The sequence below is a fragment of the Thunnus albacares genome, chromosome 13 (assembly GCF_914725855.1).
Source record: "Thunnus albacares chromosome 13, fThuAlb1.1, whole genome shotgun sequence".
NCBI classification, from domain to species: domain Eukaryota; kingdom Metazoa; phylum Chordata; class Actinopteri; order Scombriformes; family Scombridae; genus Thunnus; species Thunnus albacares.
Genome location: NC_058118.1, coordinates 21,294,928 through 21,312,396, shown reverse-complemented (window position 1 = coordinate 21,312,396; position 17,469 = coordinate 21,294,928). Strand labels below are relative to the sequence as shown.

General features: G+C 38.5%; 2 protein-coding genes across 3 annotated transcripts in view; one reads left to right on the top strand and one right to left on the bottom strand.

Annotated features, from left to right (window-relative positions):
* tcf7 (transcription factor 7) overlaps positions 1-8,414 on the bottom strand; it is a 112,284-nt gene extending 103,870 nt beyond the window's left edge. The window contains exon 1 of one of the 2 annotated variants that reach the window (XM_044371470.1): positions 8,258-8,414. The gene's annotated coding sequence lies outside the window, so the exon portion shown is untranslated. Of the gene's footprint in view, positions 1-6,049; positions 6,130-8,257 lie in introns of those variants that run through there. The other variant, XM_044371472.1, reaches the window with a different exon arrangement.
* On the top strand, positions 6,124-17,281 carry vdac1 (voltage-dependent anion channel 1). The gene is made up of 9 exons (XM_044371483.1): positions 6,124-6,242; positions 8,504-8,573; positions 11,400-11,449; positions 12,207-12,359; positions 12,770-12,822; positions 13,692-13,919; positions 14,930-15,080; positions 15,849-15,906; positions 16,160-17,281. Exons 2-9 carry the CDS (start codon positions 8,507-8,509, stop codon positions 16,249-16,251), a joined length of 852 nt encoding a protein of 283 aa, XP_044227418.1. The 5' UTR covers positions 6,124-6,242; positions 8,504-8,506; the 3' UTR covers positions 16,252-17,281.
* Positions 17,282-17,469: the final 188 nt, after the last annotated feature.

The window sequence follows — 17,469 nt, the reverse complement described above, 5'->3', positions numbered from 1 at the left end:
CATCCCTATTGGGTAAGACTGCTTGCACAGAGCAACTCTGTAACATTTAAAAGGCAATCAATGAGCTCAGTAGCATGTGGGCAACACGAGCACGATTGGGCAATGCTGCAGCATCACCTCAGTTTCCACAGAACAAGGCGGCAGGTGGCTGCATGAGCGACATGGCAGTGATTATCAGCACATCTCTGCCAGGCAGATACTGAGAAAATGACTGTTAACCAGCTTACGCTACATTTCCTTGGACGCCATGAATGAGAGATAAAGATCACTGCATCTGCTACGTACAACACGCCACACACTAACACTGCCTCTCTCTGTCTCTTTCTCTCTCTCTATGTTACATACACACATATACACAGTGAGAATGACTCACTGCTCCACAGCAACGCTCTGACCACAGTTGAGCCTTGACATTTTCTCATGCCTTCAATCTATTTACCAAAGTTCAGAGAGGAAGGTCGTATCTCTCACTTTTTCTATATCAACCACTTATAAACAGTGATGCTAATCAAAACAAAAACACATTGTAATTGAACTTACAATGGAAAACTACTTGTTTCCAGTTTCATGTAAGCTTTTGTAATTGAGCAAACACCTGACCTCATTGCATTTAGAGAAAACTTTAAATTTTGCTGAGTTTACAGAGGAATTCAACACATGAGATGAAGTTTCACATTGTTTTCATTTTGTGATTTTCACATGAGAACAATGCTTCACTGATACCATTCACAATGTGAAGAGGAAGAAATACTGAAAGCCAACAGATCTTTATTGTTTTGAGAAACACGTTCACATTGTTTCTGTTTCTAGACATTACATCACTGGACTTGGACAAGTTGTGTTTGGTTATTTGTACTGAACAAAGTGGAATAAGCACATTATCAGCTACGTTCCACTCACTGACTGTCTGATTGAATTAATTTAATAAATGAAAATACAATATACCAACAAACATGCTAACCATGAAGACAAAACACAGATGGGTTATTCTAAATCTAATCCTTAAATGAATGCTTGTTTATATTTTAGACAATTAAAATGATACTTTTTAAGTTCAATAGACGTTTCTTTTATTCCTTTCAGTGGTTTTATACAATGATGGTCCTGTTGGAGATTTTGTTGCAATATTGTATGACTCCTGACCTACACAAATATTTCATGTGTCTCACAATGAAAGATGTCAGTTCATGATGTGAAAAACAAATAGCTTTGCATCATTCGTTTTCTTTTTGATACTTTTGGAATACGCCCAATGACTGAGTGTGTGATTTTATTTAATCATTTGGATATGTCATCTCTTTCACCATCCCAATTGATGGCAGACGTCCCTCCAAATTTGAGGGAGTGGAAACTTTGAACTATTAAATCTTTTACGAAGACCTTTTAAGCGTGCTGAACGTTGCATTTGATCCTGCGGAGACGAAGGTAAAAAGGTTACTGGTCTCGGACTATTTGAACACAGGAACATGAGCAAAGAGATTTATACCCCTGTATTAACCAGATGCTGGGTTATAGACTTCCACTCTGGGTTGGAAAAAGCAGCAGCATGCAGTGAAGTCACTGACTCATACAGTAAGATGGGTTTGGGATGGATGGATGGATGGATGGATGGATGGATGGAAGAGGAAGAGAGGGGTTTGGACCCAGTGTGAACCACTAAATTAAAAAAAAAAGAAAAATAAGGATGACATACTGCCTTATTTATCCATATGCTGCAAATCATAGCATCTGTTTACAATTTATTTTATTTACTTTGGTGATGCTTGGCCCGGATTGATTAACATTTTCTGTAGTGTTTGTTGTCTTCTGGAGCGGGATTTGATTGGCACTCGGTGACGGCTGTTTGAAGTGAGCGTAGCGTTGGCTTTGAAGCTCGGGGGATGAAAGGAGAGCATCCAGATATGACTTGAGGATAATCTAGAAATGAATTTCGGCTGCCTCTGAAGGCGACCGACAGGCGACAAACATGTTACTAGTTGTTGATTAAATGTTACTTGAGATTTCAGTGATGCAAGAACATAAAACAGAGATGGAAACTTCTAAATACGCATCAGGAAATAAGTTAAATATGTTTGTTTAATGGCAACAAGCTGTGGATGTTGGTGAACGAGTGAAGAATGAGCTGTCTCTTCTAATCCGTTATGAGACATCTCCTTTTATTTATGAGTCATGCTGTTTGCGATTGTGACTTTAATTAATGTTATTAATCACTGCTTCCCATCATAGCTGACTTAAGCGTGTCTTGAAAGCATCAAACTCATCAAAACATTCTCTAATGACGTTGTATCAAAATGTGTCAAAAAGAAAAACTGAAAAGTGAAAATGGCATTTTCAACACTCCGGAAGTTTTTAAAGCTTTTAAAAGCAGATGAGTCTGCCTACTGCAGCTCAGTTACTAAAGGTCAATAGTTTAGTGAGAGGAGAAATACACTCATCCTTTAGTTAAGCAAAGAGGTATTTAATATTCAACATATATATTAAAAAAACCACGTTCAATATAAAGTCCTCCAGGCAAGTGATAACATGTGTTTGGCTTCGACTTTTCTCTCCAAGTTAATCTTATAAACTAAATGTTTTGCATGTTAATCCTTTTCCATAAAGAATCAAGTTAATGCAGCCTCTTAGAGAAATGTTTTTGAGCAGAATATTTTGTTTGCAGTTGAGTCTTAACTAGATAAATTGGAAACACTCGAGTAAAGCGAAAACTAATGAAATACAATACTTTGCAAGAACTTTGCAAACATATTCAGTGTGTTTCATGCATTTGGGAGAAAAAACATTACAGAATGTTACTTTTCAGTTAATTATGACAATTTTATGAGAGAGAAAACAAGGTTTATGTATAGCTAGAGCAAATTATTTTAATAGAATGAAATGTGAAACAGATTATTGTATTAATCTATAAATTTATAAAAATAAACAATTAAAAGACATACAGAAACATGTTTTGTCACTGTTAAGTAAACATGTATGACCATATTTTGGTATTTTCACCTTTTCCAGATACATTGAGTCATTATGTTTGAGAAAGTTGTCTAACCTCTTAAGATACATAAATACATATTAAATACAATACTTAAAAACCCTTTGGATTATCTGCAAACGCATTGTCACAAAGGAGAAAACTGGGCTGTTTTTCTCTCCTCATGAACAGTTGTTGTTTTGGAGATACATGGTTTTCACAGAGACAAAATGCTGTTTTGGGTATAATAATAACAATGAAATAATAAACTTATTAAAAAATTAAGGTTTGCAAAATAATCTTTACCAACAAAACAATTTAAAATGTTTGAGCATCACATTTAAAATGTTGTTGAAACGTTTCATAGATAACCGATTTAATTCAAATTTGACACTTTAAAACAGACAGACAGTGTCTACTGCTGAGCCACAGTGCATCCATGTGTGAAATACACTGAAATGAAAGATTTACAGATTGTTACCAACACTGACATCTACTGGCCAAAACCAATCACAGCCTCTTTCATAATCAGCCCAGTCAAACTGCTGTTTTCTTGACAGAACAGACAGATAAACCAGCCACAGACACACCCTAGCATTTGGTTGGTGACTGATTCTAATTTCCTGAAAGTTCTTAACTTGCTTTCATATCGGGGGATTTCACTGACCTCACTTATATCAGGCGGGGGAACTTTTGTTTATCAGTGGTCGGAGAATTCAGTCACTCTGCTGTGGTAAACTAAATATGCTACAGTCTATAGTTCATTGGTGTACAAAAAAAGAACTACAGGTAAGCATGTGTAAAATAAGAGAAAAGAAAACAATTGAAAATTAAATTATTTATGTGTAAGTGGGTAAAGTGTGAGCTGACTCTCTCTGAGCTTTACCAATTGCAAAGGAAGTGCCTTTAGAGTTTTGGCAATGTGCCCTTAACTCAACCACACTGCTGTGTTTCTGCAAAATCCTGCACAGAAAATTAAACAAAACTGCAAAACATTTTACCACCCAGCTTTGCATCTACAACCAGAAGGGCGAGGCAAGGCGAGAAGTTGCTTTTTTTTGTGACAAAACAACTCACCTCCCTTTTAAAATCAGATATTTTTGCGATGTCAGTCTTAGAATCTGACTGGCATAATTTAACAGGTTATCTTAAATAAAGTAAAACCATATGAATATCATTCATATGAAGTTCACCTCATAATTATTACTCACTGAAGGGTCTTTCAACAAGTCAGTGTCCACAATACTCAGTGACAAAGATTCAGATTATTAAAAAACATAAGTGTGTAATATATATAGTGTAATATGTATTAGCATTTTCTGCATAGTTAAGGAGAAAGATTTATCTTGTAATTGTAATACTTTATGATACATAAGTATAAATCAGACAGTGGTGGAAGATTTATTTATCTTTTACTTAAGCAAAAGTAGCAACACTATAATGTAAAAATACTCAGGTTCAAGTAAAGTATTACAGCAAAAATATTCAAAAAGTCTCAAATGCAAAATTACTAAGTGTGCAGCAGAATGCCCTGTCTCATTTTTATTATATATTATATATTGAGATATGATGAACTAAACAAGGTTGAGTAAAAAATAGAAATATTTGACTCTAAAATGTGGTAAAATATAAATATGAAGTAGACAAATTTAAATACTCAAGTACAGAAAAAGTAACTCAAAATTGTACTTAAGAACAGTAGCTGAGTAAATGTGCTTTCAACCAACAGTTTGTTACACTATAGAAACATGAATATAATAATCAATAAGAGGAAAGAGATCTCATTAGATGGTTTGTGCACTGGCATTTATCTTTCTGCTTTTATGCACACTGCTCAACTACATCTGTCACAGCCAAACTCTCTTTGTTGTCACAGGTTTAATCACATAACAGCAGAGGTCAAACATGAGCTCTAGGAGCGCTTAACAGCTCTCCTCCTCTCCTCCTGCACAGATGTGATGTAACGTTACAGCTGCTGAGATGTGTCCTCTGTCCCGGGACAGTTTGTATGCACTGCATAATGGGATGAGATTTGCGGTGAAGGTGCAGAAAGCTGATCTCCAGTCAGCTGTTAACGCCACTTTTTTTTCAGTGATGCTGCGGGGGTTGCGTGCCTGCTTCAGTGAACTGCGCCTGCGTGAAGGTAATACACAGGCGATACCAGAGAGGGCGCCGCAAAGCGAGAGAATTACCGTTTTCCATTTCCGTTTTCGGGTGTGATAACTGGATGAAGTGGTGGAAATTAAGATAACGTCTATTTCCATTATTATTACTTAATTGAGAAGCCTTTTGTATTTGTACTTGATATGTGCAGTCTGCTGTTTTGTATTTTTCTGCATGCTTTTGCTTTGCTGACCTTTAAACTACTTCTATAAACTTTGAAGCCTCTACTAAATTAGCTAAATTAAATTGAAAAGATGTAGTCTTAAAAGTCAAGCTTAAATCATCTATTCCGACCGCTGTCTTTTAAGTGTTGCAAAACACGACCTCTGCGTTTTTTTTTTAGCTCCTTTGACAGCACTATTCTTTACAAAGAGCTACTTTTTGGGCTGAAGTGAAATTTAATGCAATTGGTAGCCTAAAGCTTCACAGTGGTGGAGGAGTTTCTCAGATACCACCATGTAAAAATACTATGGTTCAAATAAATGTCCTGTGCTCAAAATTTGACCAAGGTAAAGATTAGCCCCTAAACATTGTGTAATCAAACATAAAACTAGGCTACTCATATAGTATGAGCCGTCGCTCCTATTATAGCTTTTTATTGAGTTATTATTATGATATATTAATGTGTTAGCGGCATTTTAATGTTGCAGCTGGATGATCAGGAGCTGATGTTACCGTCTCTTTATAGGTTAATGTGGGGCATTTAGATCCTTAACATATTTCACACAACTGATCATAACTTGTGACATGCCAAATGTCTTTAAAATACTACATTTGGCTTTTTGCTCGATTGCATTTAGATGTATTTGAGTAAAAAGTGTAATATTGTCCTCTGAAATGTAGTGAAGTAGAGGAATAAAGGAGGAAAGTACATCACTAAAGTACTGCTAACAAGAAAAAGGCAAACTATCTTTATTCTTTTACCCCACAGATGCCGCTCAGGCTGGACAGCTGAAATAGGGGGTGAACCATCTTGCTGTTTGAATGTTGTATCTTTGACGATGACAGGAGGCTGCTGCTGGTTGTACGTGACGCTGCACCACCTCCCTCCTCTCTCTCCTCCCTTTGTGCAGTTGACAAGCTCCTTCTCGGGCAGGACTGGAAACCACACATAGAGGTACGAATCTAATGTTGAATTGCTTTACAGCCGACGGTTTCTTTACAGTATAACTCTGTCACAGCTGCTAGCCGGCAGACTTTAATCATCTCATCCAATCGTTTTTTTTGCGGGGTGCAGCAGAGATGCTAAGTCAGGCCTGCTGCTTTTGCTGTTAGCTTAGTAGCTAACGTCTTGCGGTGCGGTCATTTGGCACTGCAGGGGGCCGTGGTCAGCAGATACTCCATCTAGATAGAAACAAAGGAGCTTATCTAGCTTACAGTTTTACCCTCTTGACTCATTACGGCCTCATTGCCTGTCAACCTGCCATAAGTTACTCAGTGGGGACACTTGCCCGCTGTCCACCTTGATAGCTGGCTAGTGCTATGTTAGCTTGCGAGAGCAGGGTGATGCTGCCTTCACTGCATTCACACAACCTCTTTGTCTGAGTCAAGTAGACACTGTGTTTCATACTTTGGGGAAACTTGACTTTTCAAATAAACTGTTTGTATGTGTCACAGCTGACTTCCCTGAATCCACCCCTAAGGTGGTGCTGAAGGGCAGAGAGAGACCCCAAACTTAAGCTGTTAATATGTTGAGTTTAGATTTAATGAATGGTTTCCAGAAGGCTATGGGAAAGCAGCCCTTTTTAGTTTTGTAAACTAATGTGGTGATTAGATGAAGATGTAGCCCTCCTCATCCTCAAGTCCTTGTACCCCAGGACACTTCAGTCACAAGACTTTGCAGGGTGTCATGTCCTTGCCTCACGTCCTCTGAAGGGCCTCTGACATTTCTGCTTGTAGCCATCTGTGAAAGTCATAAAACTACTCACACGCAGTGGGCTGGCTGTGTACGTGTGTTAGCATAGCATGAATGGCTTAGCTATTTGTGTGTGTGTGTGTGTGTGTGTTAACAGGCACTGCAGATATATGATAGTCACCCACTTAATTTCTGACCGAACTGAACTCTTAAGGGAGCTGTCAGAGCTGATATTGAATGGATGCTGAGGAAGCCAAAATTGGAATGGAAAGTGGTGGGTCGGGTGCTACATCTACATGTAATGTAATGAAAGTGTATGGTGATGCTATGCAGTTGAAGTGTTAGTCACGCTATGATTGGAATAAAAGGGTGGAGTTGCTTAGTAAAGGGTGAGGCTACTCATAAACTTGATTGAACAGGCTTGAAGGAAAGAATTAGTCTGGAACTTTGAACCGGGAATGCATTGAAGGAAATGTTTTCTAATGTTAGTGATGAAGTGAACGAGCCTAGTTAGACAGACAGAGGTCATGTCATTTTAACAGAGTGGACCTCTGAGAAGTATTGCCAAATTGTTCTGTGTGGCGATAAACCACAGTAAATCATGCTAAAACGGATATTGCAATACTTAACTATAGTCGTAGTTCTTGGGATTCAAGAATTGTTAATTGAGAAATTGCAAAGCCTAAGGTCGCTATTCACCTGGCAAACTGTTGAAATTCCTGTTCTATCTACTATCAATATGCACATGTATGTTATGAATAGGCCTGTGTGACTGTTTTACCTTGATATCTGTTGTGCTATTGAAAAATGTCTGAAATAGAACCTACATCTATTCTAATGTTGAAATAGAAATGTCTTGCACAAGAGGCTGTTCAGGAAAATGTTAGGACAAAAAGGTGCACATGTGCATGAGAGCAGCCAATCCAGAGGTTAGTACAGGGTCTGCTTTGTGCTCCAGTCTGTGGCATTCACTGACCTGTGTAATTTCGCCTGAGCACACTTTCAGGTGTCATGTCCAAAATACAAGCAAAACAAAACCGTTATACATATGTAATTTGTCTAGTAAATGCGCATAATCTAAAACCTGTTTAAGCAGAAAAGGCACAAGGTTTTTAGTTTTTCATTTTATCATCTTATAATAGTTAATGCTCAGTGTGTCACCTGCACACAATTTGGCCTCTGTGCTGTCAGGAATGCAAGGTTGAAGGAATGCGTGTGTGAGTCACAGTGTTCCTGTGTGTAGCTCATGTAAGCCAATAACTTCATCAGATTTGTACCTTTCTGATCCAGCTGCTCTCGTCTTCCTCTTTCAGCAGCACCGCTCTCTTCCCAAGCACATCACATATGATCAGTCAGTCTGTTCCTCTGCTCCAGTGTGGTTTACTGTGTCTTTCCCTCTTTTGTTTCCTTCCTAAACCTGTAACACAAAGGGAGGACCACAGGCAGGGAGATTGTTTTTTTGTTTTCTGCCTTGTTCATAGTCACAACATTCATCATCCTTTTTTTTTTTTTTTTTTGTGCAGATAATGGCTGTACCTCCCACCTATGTTGACCTTGGAAAGTCTGCCAGGGATGTTTTTACCAAGGGATACGGTAAGCACCAAACAACCAACCATGCTAACTTATTTCACCAACCAAGGGTTTGAATCACAATTAAACACAACCATAATGTGCAACAAACGAGTTATCAATATCATGTGAAACTGGAGAAATTAAACATACACCTGATATAGGAAAAACATATTTTCAGAAAGCAGAAATCAATCATGCACTTAGCATTATGAAACTTTCAGTTTCACAGACTTAAAGAGATAGCTGAGCAGAATATATATAACAAAGTGCAGCATGTAGTGTGTACATCCAGAGTTGAAGTCTGCAGTAAAGAAAGGATGTACCTCATCTTCATAGTAATTCAAATCTTGTCTATCTTTGTTAATTAAGTTTAACTCAGTGAATTATCACTATAAATGCTTCGGTACCAATTTGTCCATCACATATCACTAGGGCGGTTGTATGTATTGATGATTTGTCCCACCATTAAGGGTACTAGTGATTTGGTATTGCATTTTCCATAAAGTGGGGGGACTAGTGAGAGAGAGATTAAAAAGTAAAGATCACAATTGATTCAGCACAGTTTTTGATATCCTCACTTTTATTCTCTAACATGGTTCAAAAACTGTTGATTGTACACTTTTCATAAGTCGCTAGCGTCTTTAAATACTCACTCCCTGTTAAATGCTTATGTCCTGCAAATGCCCCTAGTTTGTAACAAAGACTCTCTGTTAAACATTTGCAGTCTCCTAGCCAAAGTCGAGATACTCAAGTGATGTCACTTGAATAATTGTCTCAGACTTGACAAATATCCTCCAGCGCCGCAGAAGACATTACACAACTGTTCTCACAGGCCGTGTTGTGCTACCTGTGACAAATTGACATTAGTGGTTAAAATATATGGAGAGCACCTTTTTAATAGGGGATACGTGCAGGCTATCATGTGTAGCATTTTAAACATCAATATGTCATTGTCAGATTGCAGTACCTTGGTAAAATCTTATTTTACCAGGGTGGCAACGTTTCAGGATCTCTACCAGCTGACTGGAGTATTACCTTGTTACTGCAAATGCTTCTCTTAATCAGAATCATTTTAAAGAAATAAAACAATCATCTTAGCCTCTTCTTTTGAAGTTTTTGTGTTGCTTCATTGAAGAGGGTAGCTGTGGTAGAATATTTTTTAGTTTTATTTACTTATGATTCTTCATACCATTCTTTAAAATACCTTTTGCTATATATATATATATATATAATATTTAATGGTTTCACTCTACACACTAGAAGAATAGTACCTTCTTCTCATATTGTGCTGTGAAGTAATCAAGCAGGTTTGTTGCAAGATTCAATGTGACACTTCCTCTCTGGAATGAAAAATCCAGCCCCAGCATGCAACGCAACGTTCACTGTGCTGCCAAATCAAAGAAATTATTCAGACCGGTTACTTAACTATATATAGCTTACCACTGGCTGAACACATGTTGGGGAGGACAGTTCCTGCAGTCAGAGAGGAGGTCCTTGGGGTGTGTTTTGTGTATACACACAACTGTGCTACAAGAATAACTGATGTCCACTCAGTAATGTGGGAAATCCCAGATGTTGCAGCAGACTAGTTCATATGTACATCATGGCTGAATCACTGCAACTTTGGCAGTGACATTTGGAGTTTGTCACCTTCACAGAAACGTTTGGAGCAAGCTTCAAAACTGCCTCAAATAATATATATTAGCTGGACTGTGTTACAGTCATCAAATCCCTCCCAATAGTGCAAGCATAGTGTATATGAAATAATGTAGATTAGAAACAAGGCAATTTTGGAGGGTATAAACAGCTTTGGGTACAATATCAGAGGCGGGGCCCCATTTTCCTATGAAAATTGCTTAGGAGCGCATGACACCAAAAAAGCCACCCAAGAAATTACCCGGATGAAAACATACTGTGAAAGCTCTATGGACCCAATGTGCTCGGCTAACTTCCGGTTTAACCCTGCGACTAACTTGAATTGGAATAAAACAATTCAATTGCGCGGTTCTTTCGGACTTTTCAAATGTTGTTGGACTGAATGGATCAAATTCTTATAGTGAAACAAGCCATTTCATGAGGATTGTGATGCTCAGAAAAAAATTATTTTCCAGCTGCTCCTTTTCCCATAATTGTGTGCGGGAAAAATGCTTTTTCAGGCCCCTGTTGGACCTGGTAGTTCCACAGTAATTCCACAGTTTGGCCACTATGTCAAATTGGCTTGTGCTCTTCCTGGGGACTTGATATATAAAGAGTTTAATGAAGGGGAAGCTGGGAAGAGCAAGTAACCGTACCAGGCCAGAAAGTACATGAACATGTAGATCTCAAGGTCATGTGAAGTGTGGTTGGATGAATCAGTGGATGGATGTAATGCTGAGTAGGACCAGGAATGGTGGTTCAAGCTTGACCCAGGATCTATTTAACCAACCTTCTAGTTGTTATTCATAACTGACAGCACTAATGCTCACAGAATCTACATCAAATCAATACACATGTTCAGTCAATAGCATATAAATAACTTTGAATGTACTCTGGAGTCTGATAAATGGGTATTTCACTGACACTAATCAATGACTTGATTTTATGTGTTTTGAAATCTCTAAAGGGACTCTTTAAATGCATATTTACTAGAAGGTTTTGCATGGTTAGGACTAATATTGTTGGCAATAAAGTAGATCTCATTTTGAGGATTAGCCAACACTTGTGAACAATGTAGAGTTTTAAGACACCTGTTTTACCTTTAATAATTAAAGGTAAATAAATGTTTCAGAGTGGTTACTGTCAGATGTTATAGTTGTATTTCCATCCAGACATAATTTTGATCTTATTCTTTAATATTGTCTCTCTCAGGCTTCGGGCTCATCAAGCTGGACTTGAAAACAAAGTCTGAGAATGGACTGGTAAGTCGTCGTCAGTCATTATCAGATTACCAGAGCTGCCACTCCAGACTGCAGCCATCCTATCATAGCTTTGTCGGCTCTTGGCTGATAATTAAGTGGCTGGTTATCTGATCTTCTTAACGGTGCCAAGACACTTTGACCTCCGCAGAGTTTGAGAAGACGCTGTGTGTAAACAATTAAATGCAATGTATGTCTTAATTTACTTTTATGGTAATGATAGTATTTAATGTCCAATTGCATGTGTGTTACATCAAATACTATTTTCCGTCCCACTTTTTTCAGGATTGGAAATTTTCTCATTTTCTGTTTGCATACTGAGAAATAACTTGATGTCAAACAGGACTGAAGGAGGTAAAAATAAGCAGCCAAGGACTGAAGCTGTAAGGCAACACTTAACAATTTGAATTGAATGTTGAATTGATTTCCTGACTTTGTGAATAAACTCTCATGATTTTGAATCAAGTTTCTCTTTAATGGTTGAGGTGAAAAGATAAAAAACCGACTTGAGAAATTCGGTTGACAGACAGTCATTCTTTGGTCCAAGACCTAACTAGATCTTGGTGTTTAACTCCTCATTTTATTTATTAATAATAGTAGATGTTGCACGCAGGCATAATGTTGGTGGGAGGTTTGTAGAACTACATCACTGTCAATTCTGGTGCAAGAAATTAACAATAAGATGGTTTTAACATGATAATGTACCTGGCTAGTTAACCCGTCTTTATTGCTCTAACTACACTGATGGTGTTATCCCCAGGAGTTCACCAGCACAGGATCTGCCAACACTGAGACCAGCAAGGTTGCTGGATCCCTGGAGACCAAGTATAAGTGGGTGGAGCACGGACTGACCTTCACAGAGAAGTGGAACACCGACAACACCCTTGGGACTGAGATCACCCTTGAGGACCAGGTCGGTGATGGGCTGTGGGGGCCAAGAAAATGAAAATGTGTTTTAAAAAAATAATTCAATCTATATTTAAAAAATGTGACCTAGGTTTCTGCTGGCTAAATAATTTGTGAATTACAATGAGTCTGCAATTAAAGTCTGAGAGGTGCACAGAATTTTTAGGCTAAATTTTAAACAGGTTTATCTCCAACTTTAAGATTTTGCCTTTGTTTAGCAACATCACAGAGCAGGCAAAAAGTTTCTGAACAATAACATGTATTCCTTTTTCTGTAGTCACTCACTTAGTCAGTGTACTGCCATTTACAGTATGTTGTAAATTAGACTATAGTTTTATCAAATGAACCAAGGTTGATCAGTTTAATTAAACCAAAACGTTATTTTTGTTTGCTTTAACTGTCTTACCTTCTCCACAGTTGACTAAGGGGCTGAAGCTGACGTTTGATTCATCCTTCTCACCAAACACTGGGTAAGGACAGCTGAATCAGAACCCTGAACATGGAGATAAAATCTATGAGATATCAAGTATTTCTTATTAATCATATCACGCTGTTTGAGCTACAGTGAATAGGTACAAATAGCTGATTGCAAAATAGAACTTCAGGTTGTGGTGGAAACTGTCCAGTAGCCTCATTTTACCTGTTTTTGGTCATTCTGATCTCTCTGCTAGTGTGAATGTGTACATGTCCTCTGGTTACATATGAGGGAAAAACATGGGCAGAGGCTGATGTAGAAAAAAACAGATGCTGTTCACTATTTAGCTAGCACAGTGGATAAAGGGATAAAGATTTTACCAAGTAAATATGGAAGCTAGTTTGTTAAAAAATAATATTCCATCTCAGTTGCAAATGTAGTAATCTATAGCTGCAAGGTAAAACAGGTGCACAGAAACAATATCGGTAATATTCAGTAAAATAACATGTTTGTTTAAATCAATGCACCAGTGAGCTACCATAGTTGCACAACTTTTAAGCAGCTAATATTAGCTAGCTATGGTAGCTGACTTATCATATTAACATCACCGCAACAGTGTCAGTGACAGTGCCTGCTGGTCGTGGTGCATCCAGTAGTCTTCATAAAGAAACTATGCTCTTAAATGTGGGTAAATAAATAATGTGCAAATTTCAGACAGAACTAGTATTAGATATTTTTAGCACATTGTCTCTAAAAATAGCTAGAAGTGTAACTAAGTGCAGTCTGGAGCCCTGGATTGTTATAAACAGCACATCTTTTTTTTTTTTTTTTATTAAAGAGTCACTGCAGTGTGATATTTCTAGCTCTGGGAAACTGTGGCTTCTGACATTAACAACCTGTCCTCTCTCCTCACCATCCTGCCAGCAAAAAGAGTGGCAAAATTAAGACAGGCTACAAATGTGACCACATCAACCTTGGCTGTGACGTTCACTATGACATCAATGGTACAGCTATTCACGGCGCAGGAGTAGTGGGCTACGAGGGCTGGCTGGCCGGCTACCAGATGACCTTCGAGGCTGGCAGGAACAGGATCACCCAGAGCAACTTCGCGGTTGGATACAAGACTGACGAGTTCCAGCTCCATACGAATGTGTAAGACTTCATGAAGCAGCAGACAGACATGAGTAGGATGCTAGCATGAATCCTTCCATTGTCCTGCACACAATGCATCTCTAATTGACTCTTGAATCGATATGACTTCTCCTAATCTTTGTATAGTATTACAGTTACATTATAAACAATCTTGCAATACCCTAACCTGATTTTATACAGTTCATGCAAATTCAAATTTGAGGTGACAAGGGTAATGAGTGTACACTACCCTGATCCTTGATTGTAAAGCTTCTAAGAGAAAAAAAAATATGAGTAAAACGGTAGAGGTTTGCATGATGAAAACAAGCAGCGTTTAAATGTTGCTGAAAAAGGACCTAGACATCCTGAATCCAATTTTTTCAATTTAACCCTAAATTCGTAATTATATTCTCATATTAGGTTAGTGTTTCTGTCCTGTGCTACTTGAACATAAGTCACAGGTTAAAAGTTCTAGCTGTAACTGAGTCGAGACGCTTTGATCTTGACTAGACGGAAGCCATTTTCTTGTCCTTGTCTGGTTGACTAACCTGTTGCCTGTTTGGCTCTCTGCCAGGCATCCTGGTGCCTGGCGGTTATTTTTACACCCAGGTGATGGGATTTACTATATTGCAAGCGAGATACAGTGAGTGTTTGGCAGGCATAAAAGACCTCAGTGAAAAGCACAGCGAGATAATGCTAGAGAGAGAGAGAGAGAGTGAGAGAGAGTGATAGAGAGAGAGAGGGACAGTGCACAGTGTTAGTCTTCCTGCTGTGCCCCTGGTAAAGCCTGTCTGTTTCAGTCTACAGCTGAAGCGGTTATGTGAGGTCAGATGAATTGCAATGTAGGCTTTACATCAGTGACAGTGCACTCATATGATAAGGTCTTAAACAGACATGCAAGATACTAAATAAAGTATTCTTTGTCTACAAAACACAAAAACATAATTTATCCCTTTGATAAATATCTCCTGTAGGGAAGCAGCATTAGCATTGCTGACATTTAAATATATCATACTCCGTTTTCCCTTTAGAAATGATGGCACTGAGTTTGGTGGCTCCATCTACCAGAAGGTGAATGACCAGTTGGAGACAGCCGTCAACCTGGCCTGGACTGCCGGAAACAGCAACACCCGCTTTGGCATTGCTGCCAAGTATCAGATTGATTCTGATGCATCCTTCTCTGTGAGTGTTGTGTAACCTGAAGCAGCAGCAGTAGCAGTAGTAGTAGTAGTCGTAGTAATAGTGGTAGTAGATGTTACTTTATTGATCCCTTTTAGAAAATCCTCTTTTTACCTTCACAGTGCAAGCTCAGCTACTAAAACTTCTCTCAGAAAACAGAAGTTAGTCATGCTCACTCAAGTGTCATGCAGTGCAGACACCATTGACACCATCCTCTTGAAGCCAGGCCTTTTCCCCCTCTTCCCTTTTTGGCTGTCCAGTTCTTCTTTTCTAGCTCTACAGGAACATTCTTGATGTCCAAGATGCACCAAAATGCACCCTGACTAGTCATAATGTTCCTCCATTCAAATCCGAGTCCTGCCTAGCTGACCAACTTGGATGGAGAGATGAGAGTCAATGTGAATGCATCACATTTAGGTGATGAATTCACATTGCCTGAGAGAAACCTCATCCAAGCCAAAATGGCCAAAGAGAAGAGTCTGTCTGCCACAGAAATGCCCTGGCTAATTCAGTCCTGTCACATTAGCCCTTAGTCAGTTAGTGTGAATGGTTGTTTGTTTGTTAGTGTAATTATGCGTATTTAACAACTATTATTAAAATATTAATAACATGGCCAACATGCCTTTCTGAGGTGAATCTTGTAGTGGTGGTAATCACATTTACTTGGTGGAGGTAATAAATTGCCCAGCAATGGCATGAGGAATTATTATTTTATTTTATTAGTAATTTTTATGGTGCTCTGTATGATTTTCATCTGTGGTTCTCACACAGGCCAAGGTGAACAACTCCAGCCTCGTGGGCCTGGGATACACTCAGACTCTGAAGCCAGGTGAGTGCAGTCTATTAGGTGTTAAGTGCTTTAAATGAGCAAAAACTGACCATGTTTTCAAAGACTACACAATTAAGGGGGGATTAAATAGCAAAGAAAGTGTAATATATAAACTTAACGAAGAATGCAGCTATATCTTCAAATGCAAACATAATTTTAGTTAAATTTGTTAATTTGATGTAGCGATTTATCTTTCCTTGAGAGTACATTTCCTTGTCTGTGCACAACTTATTCCGATGTCTGTTTCCTGCAGGCATCAAGCTGACACTCTCTGCTCTCCTTGATGGCAAGAACATCAACGCTGGCGGCCACAAGCTTGGTCTCGGCCTTGAGTTCCAGGCGTAGGAGGATGAGGCAGACGTCCTTCCAGTCGTCCCAGCACACACGCATTCCCCACCAAATAAAAAATGTCCAAATCCTTTGTTGATTAGCTAGCCCTCACACACCCCCGTTTCCCCCTAGATGTGCTACAGCTGGAGGTGAAAGCAAAAAGGGTCAAAAAAAGGTCAAATTGTTCTTGCGACGATTTTGAAAGGACCACTTTAAGGGAACAACATATTTTCAAAATAAAATGCCCAGTTCAGAACAAAACTATGTTTAACAAAAAGTTTGATTTTGAATTGTGTAGCTTGCAAGGGAAAAGTAGCCTTGAGTACATTCATGTTGGCCTCACTCTTTGTCATCTCACTCCATTCAAACACAATGCTTTAATTTGTGTCTCTCTGCTTACAAATGCAGAAAAAGGGAAGTCATAACTAGATCAGCCCATAATGCAGAAAGGGCTCGATACAGTTAAAATACAGTTGAGTAGTTACACCACTAGATGGTGCTGTTACATAGCACCAGTAAGCACTCCTTGCTCAGAAGGTATAGTGGTGAAATAACTGTTTTATTCTTACACTTCTGCACTGGAGAGCTCTAGTGTCTGTCTCAATATATTAAACTATGGGAAGGGTAAGTTGTCCCTGATGTAAGCAGCTGTCAGTAGCTCAGAGACACTACACCCCAATGTGTACATTCTGTGTTTTCGTCTCACTTGTCTTTTGTGTCTGTGCATTTGGTGTGAATCCTGTCTTTTGTTACATATAGCAAAAAGAATATTATTTTATTGACAGTCTTACATAATTTAATCCATCTGTGAAGTCTTACGAAGGCAAAGATCTGTCAATTCTTTCTGGTCGAGCAAACAAATGGAGACCTATCATGCACACAGTTGAGCTTCTCTGGATAAGATTTATGGTACTTCTTTGAAGGAGAATGAACATAATAAGTGGAGAGGAAATGGTAGTCTTCCACAACTGGTTATGGGAAACATGCTTAGTGTTCTTGACAGTATTGTCATTCCCTAAATTAAATAAAAAACATCTTGAACCAGTTTCTGATTGTGTTCTGTCTTTTGTCAGATAATGACCAGCATGTTGTGATGATAACTTCAACCCATGTTTATTTAAAAATCTGTGAAAACACTGACACGATTTGAGACATCTGAAGATTTAAAACGTGTTTTTTAAGAAGAGAATTACATGGTAACTAGATTATTTGGTTTTGATTTTCCCTGGGACT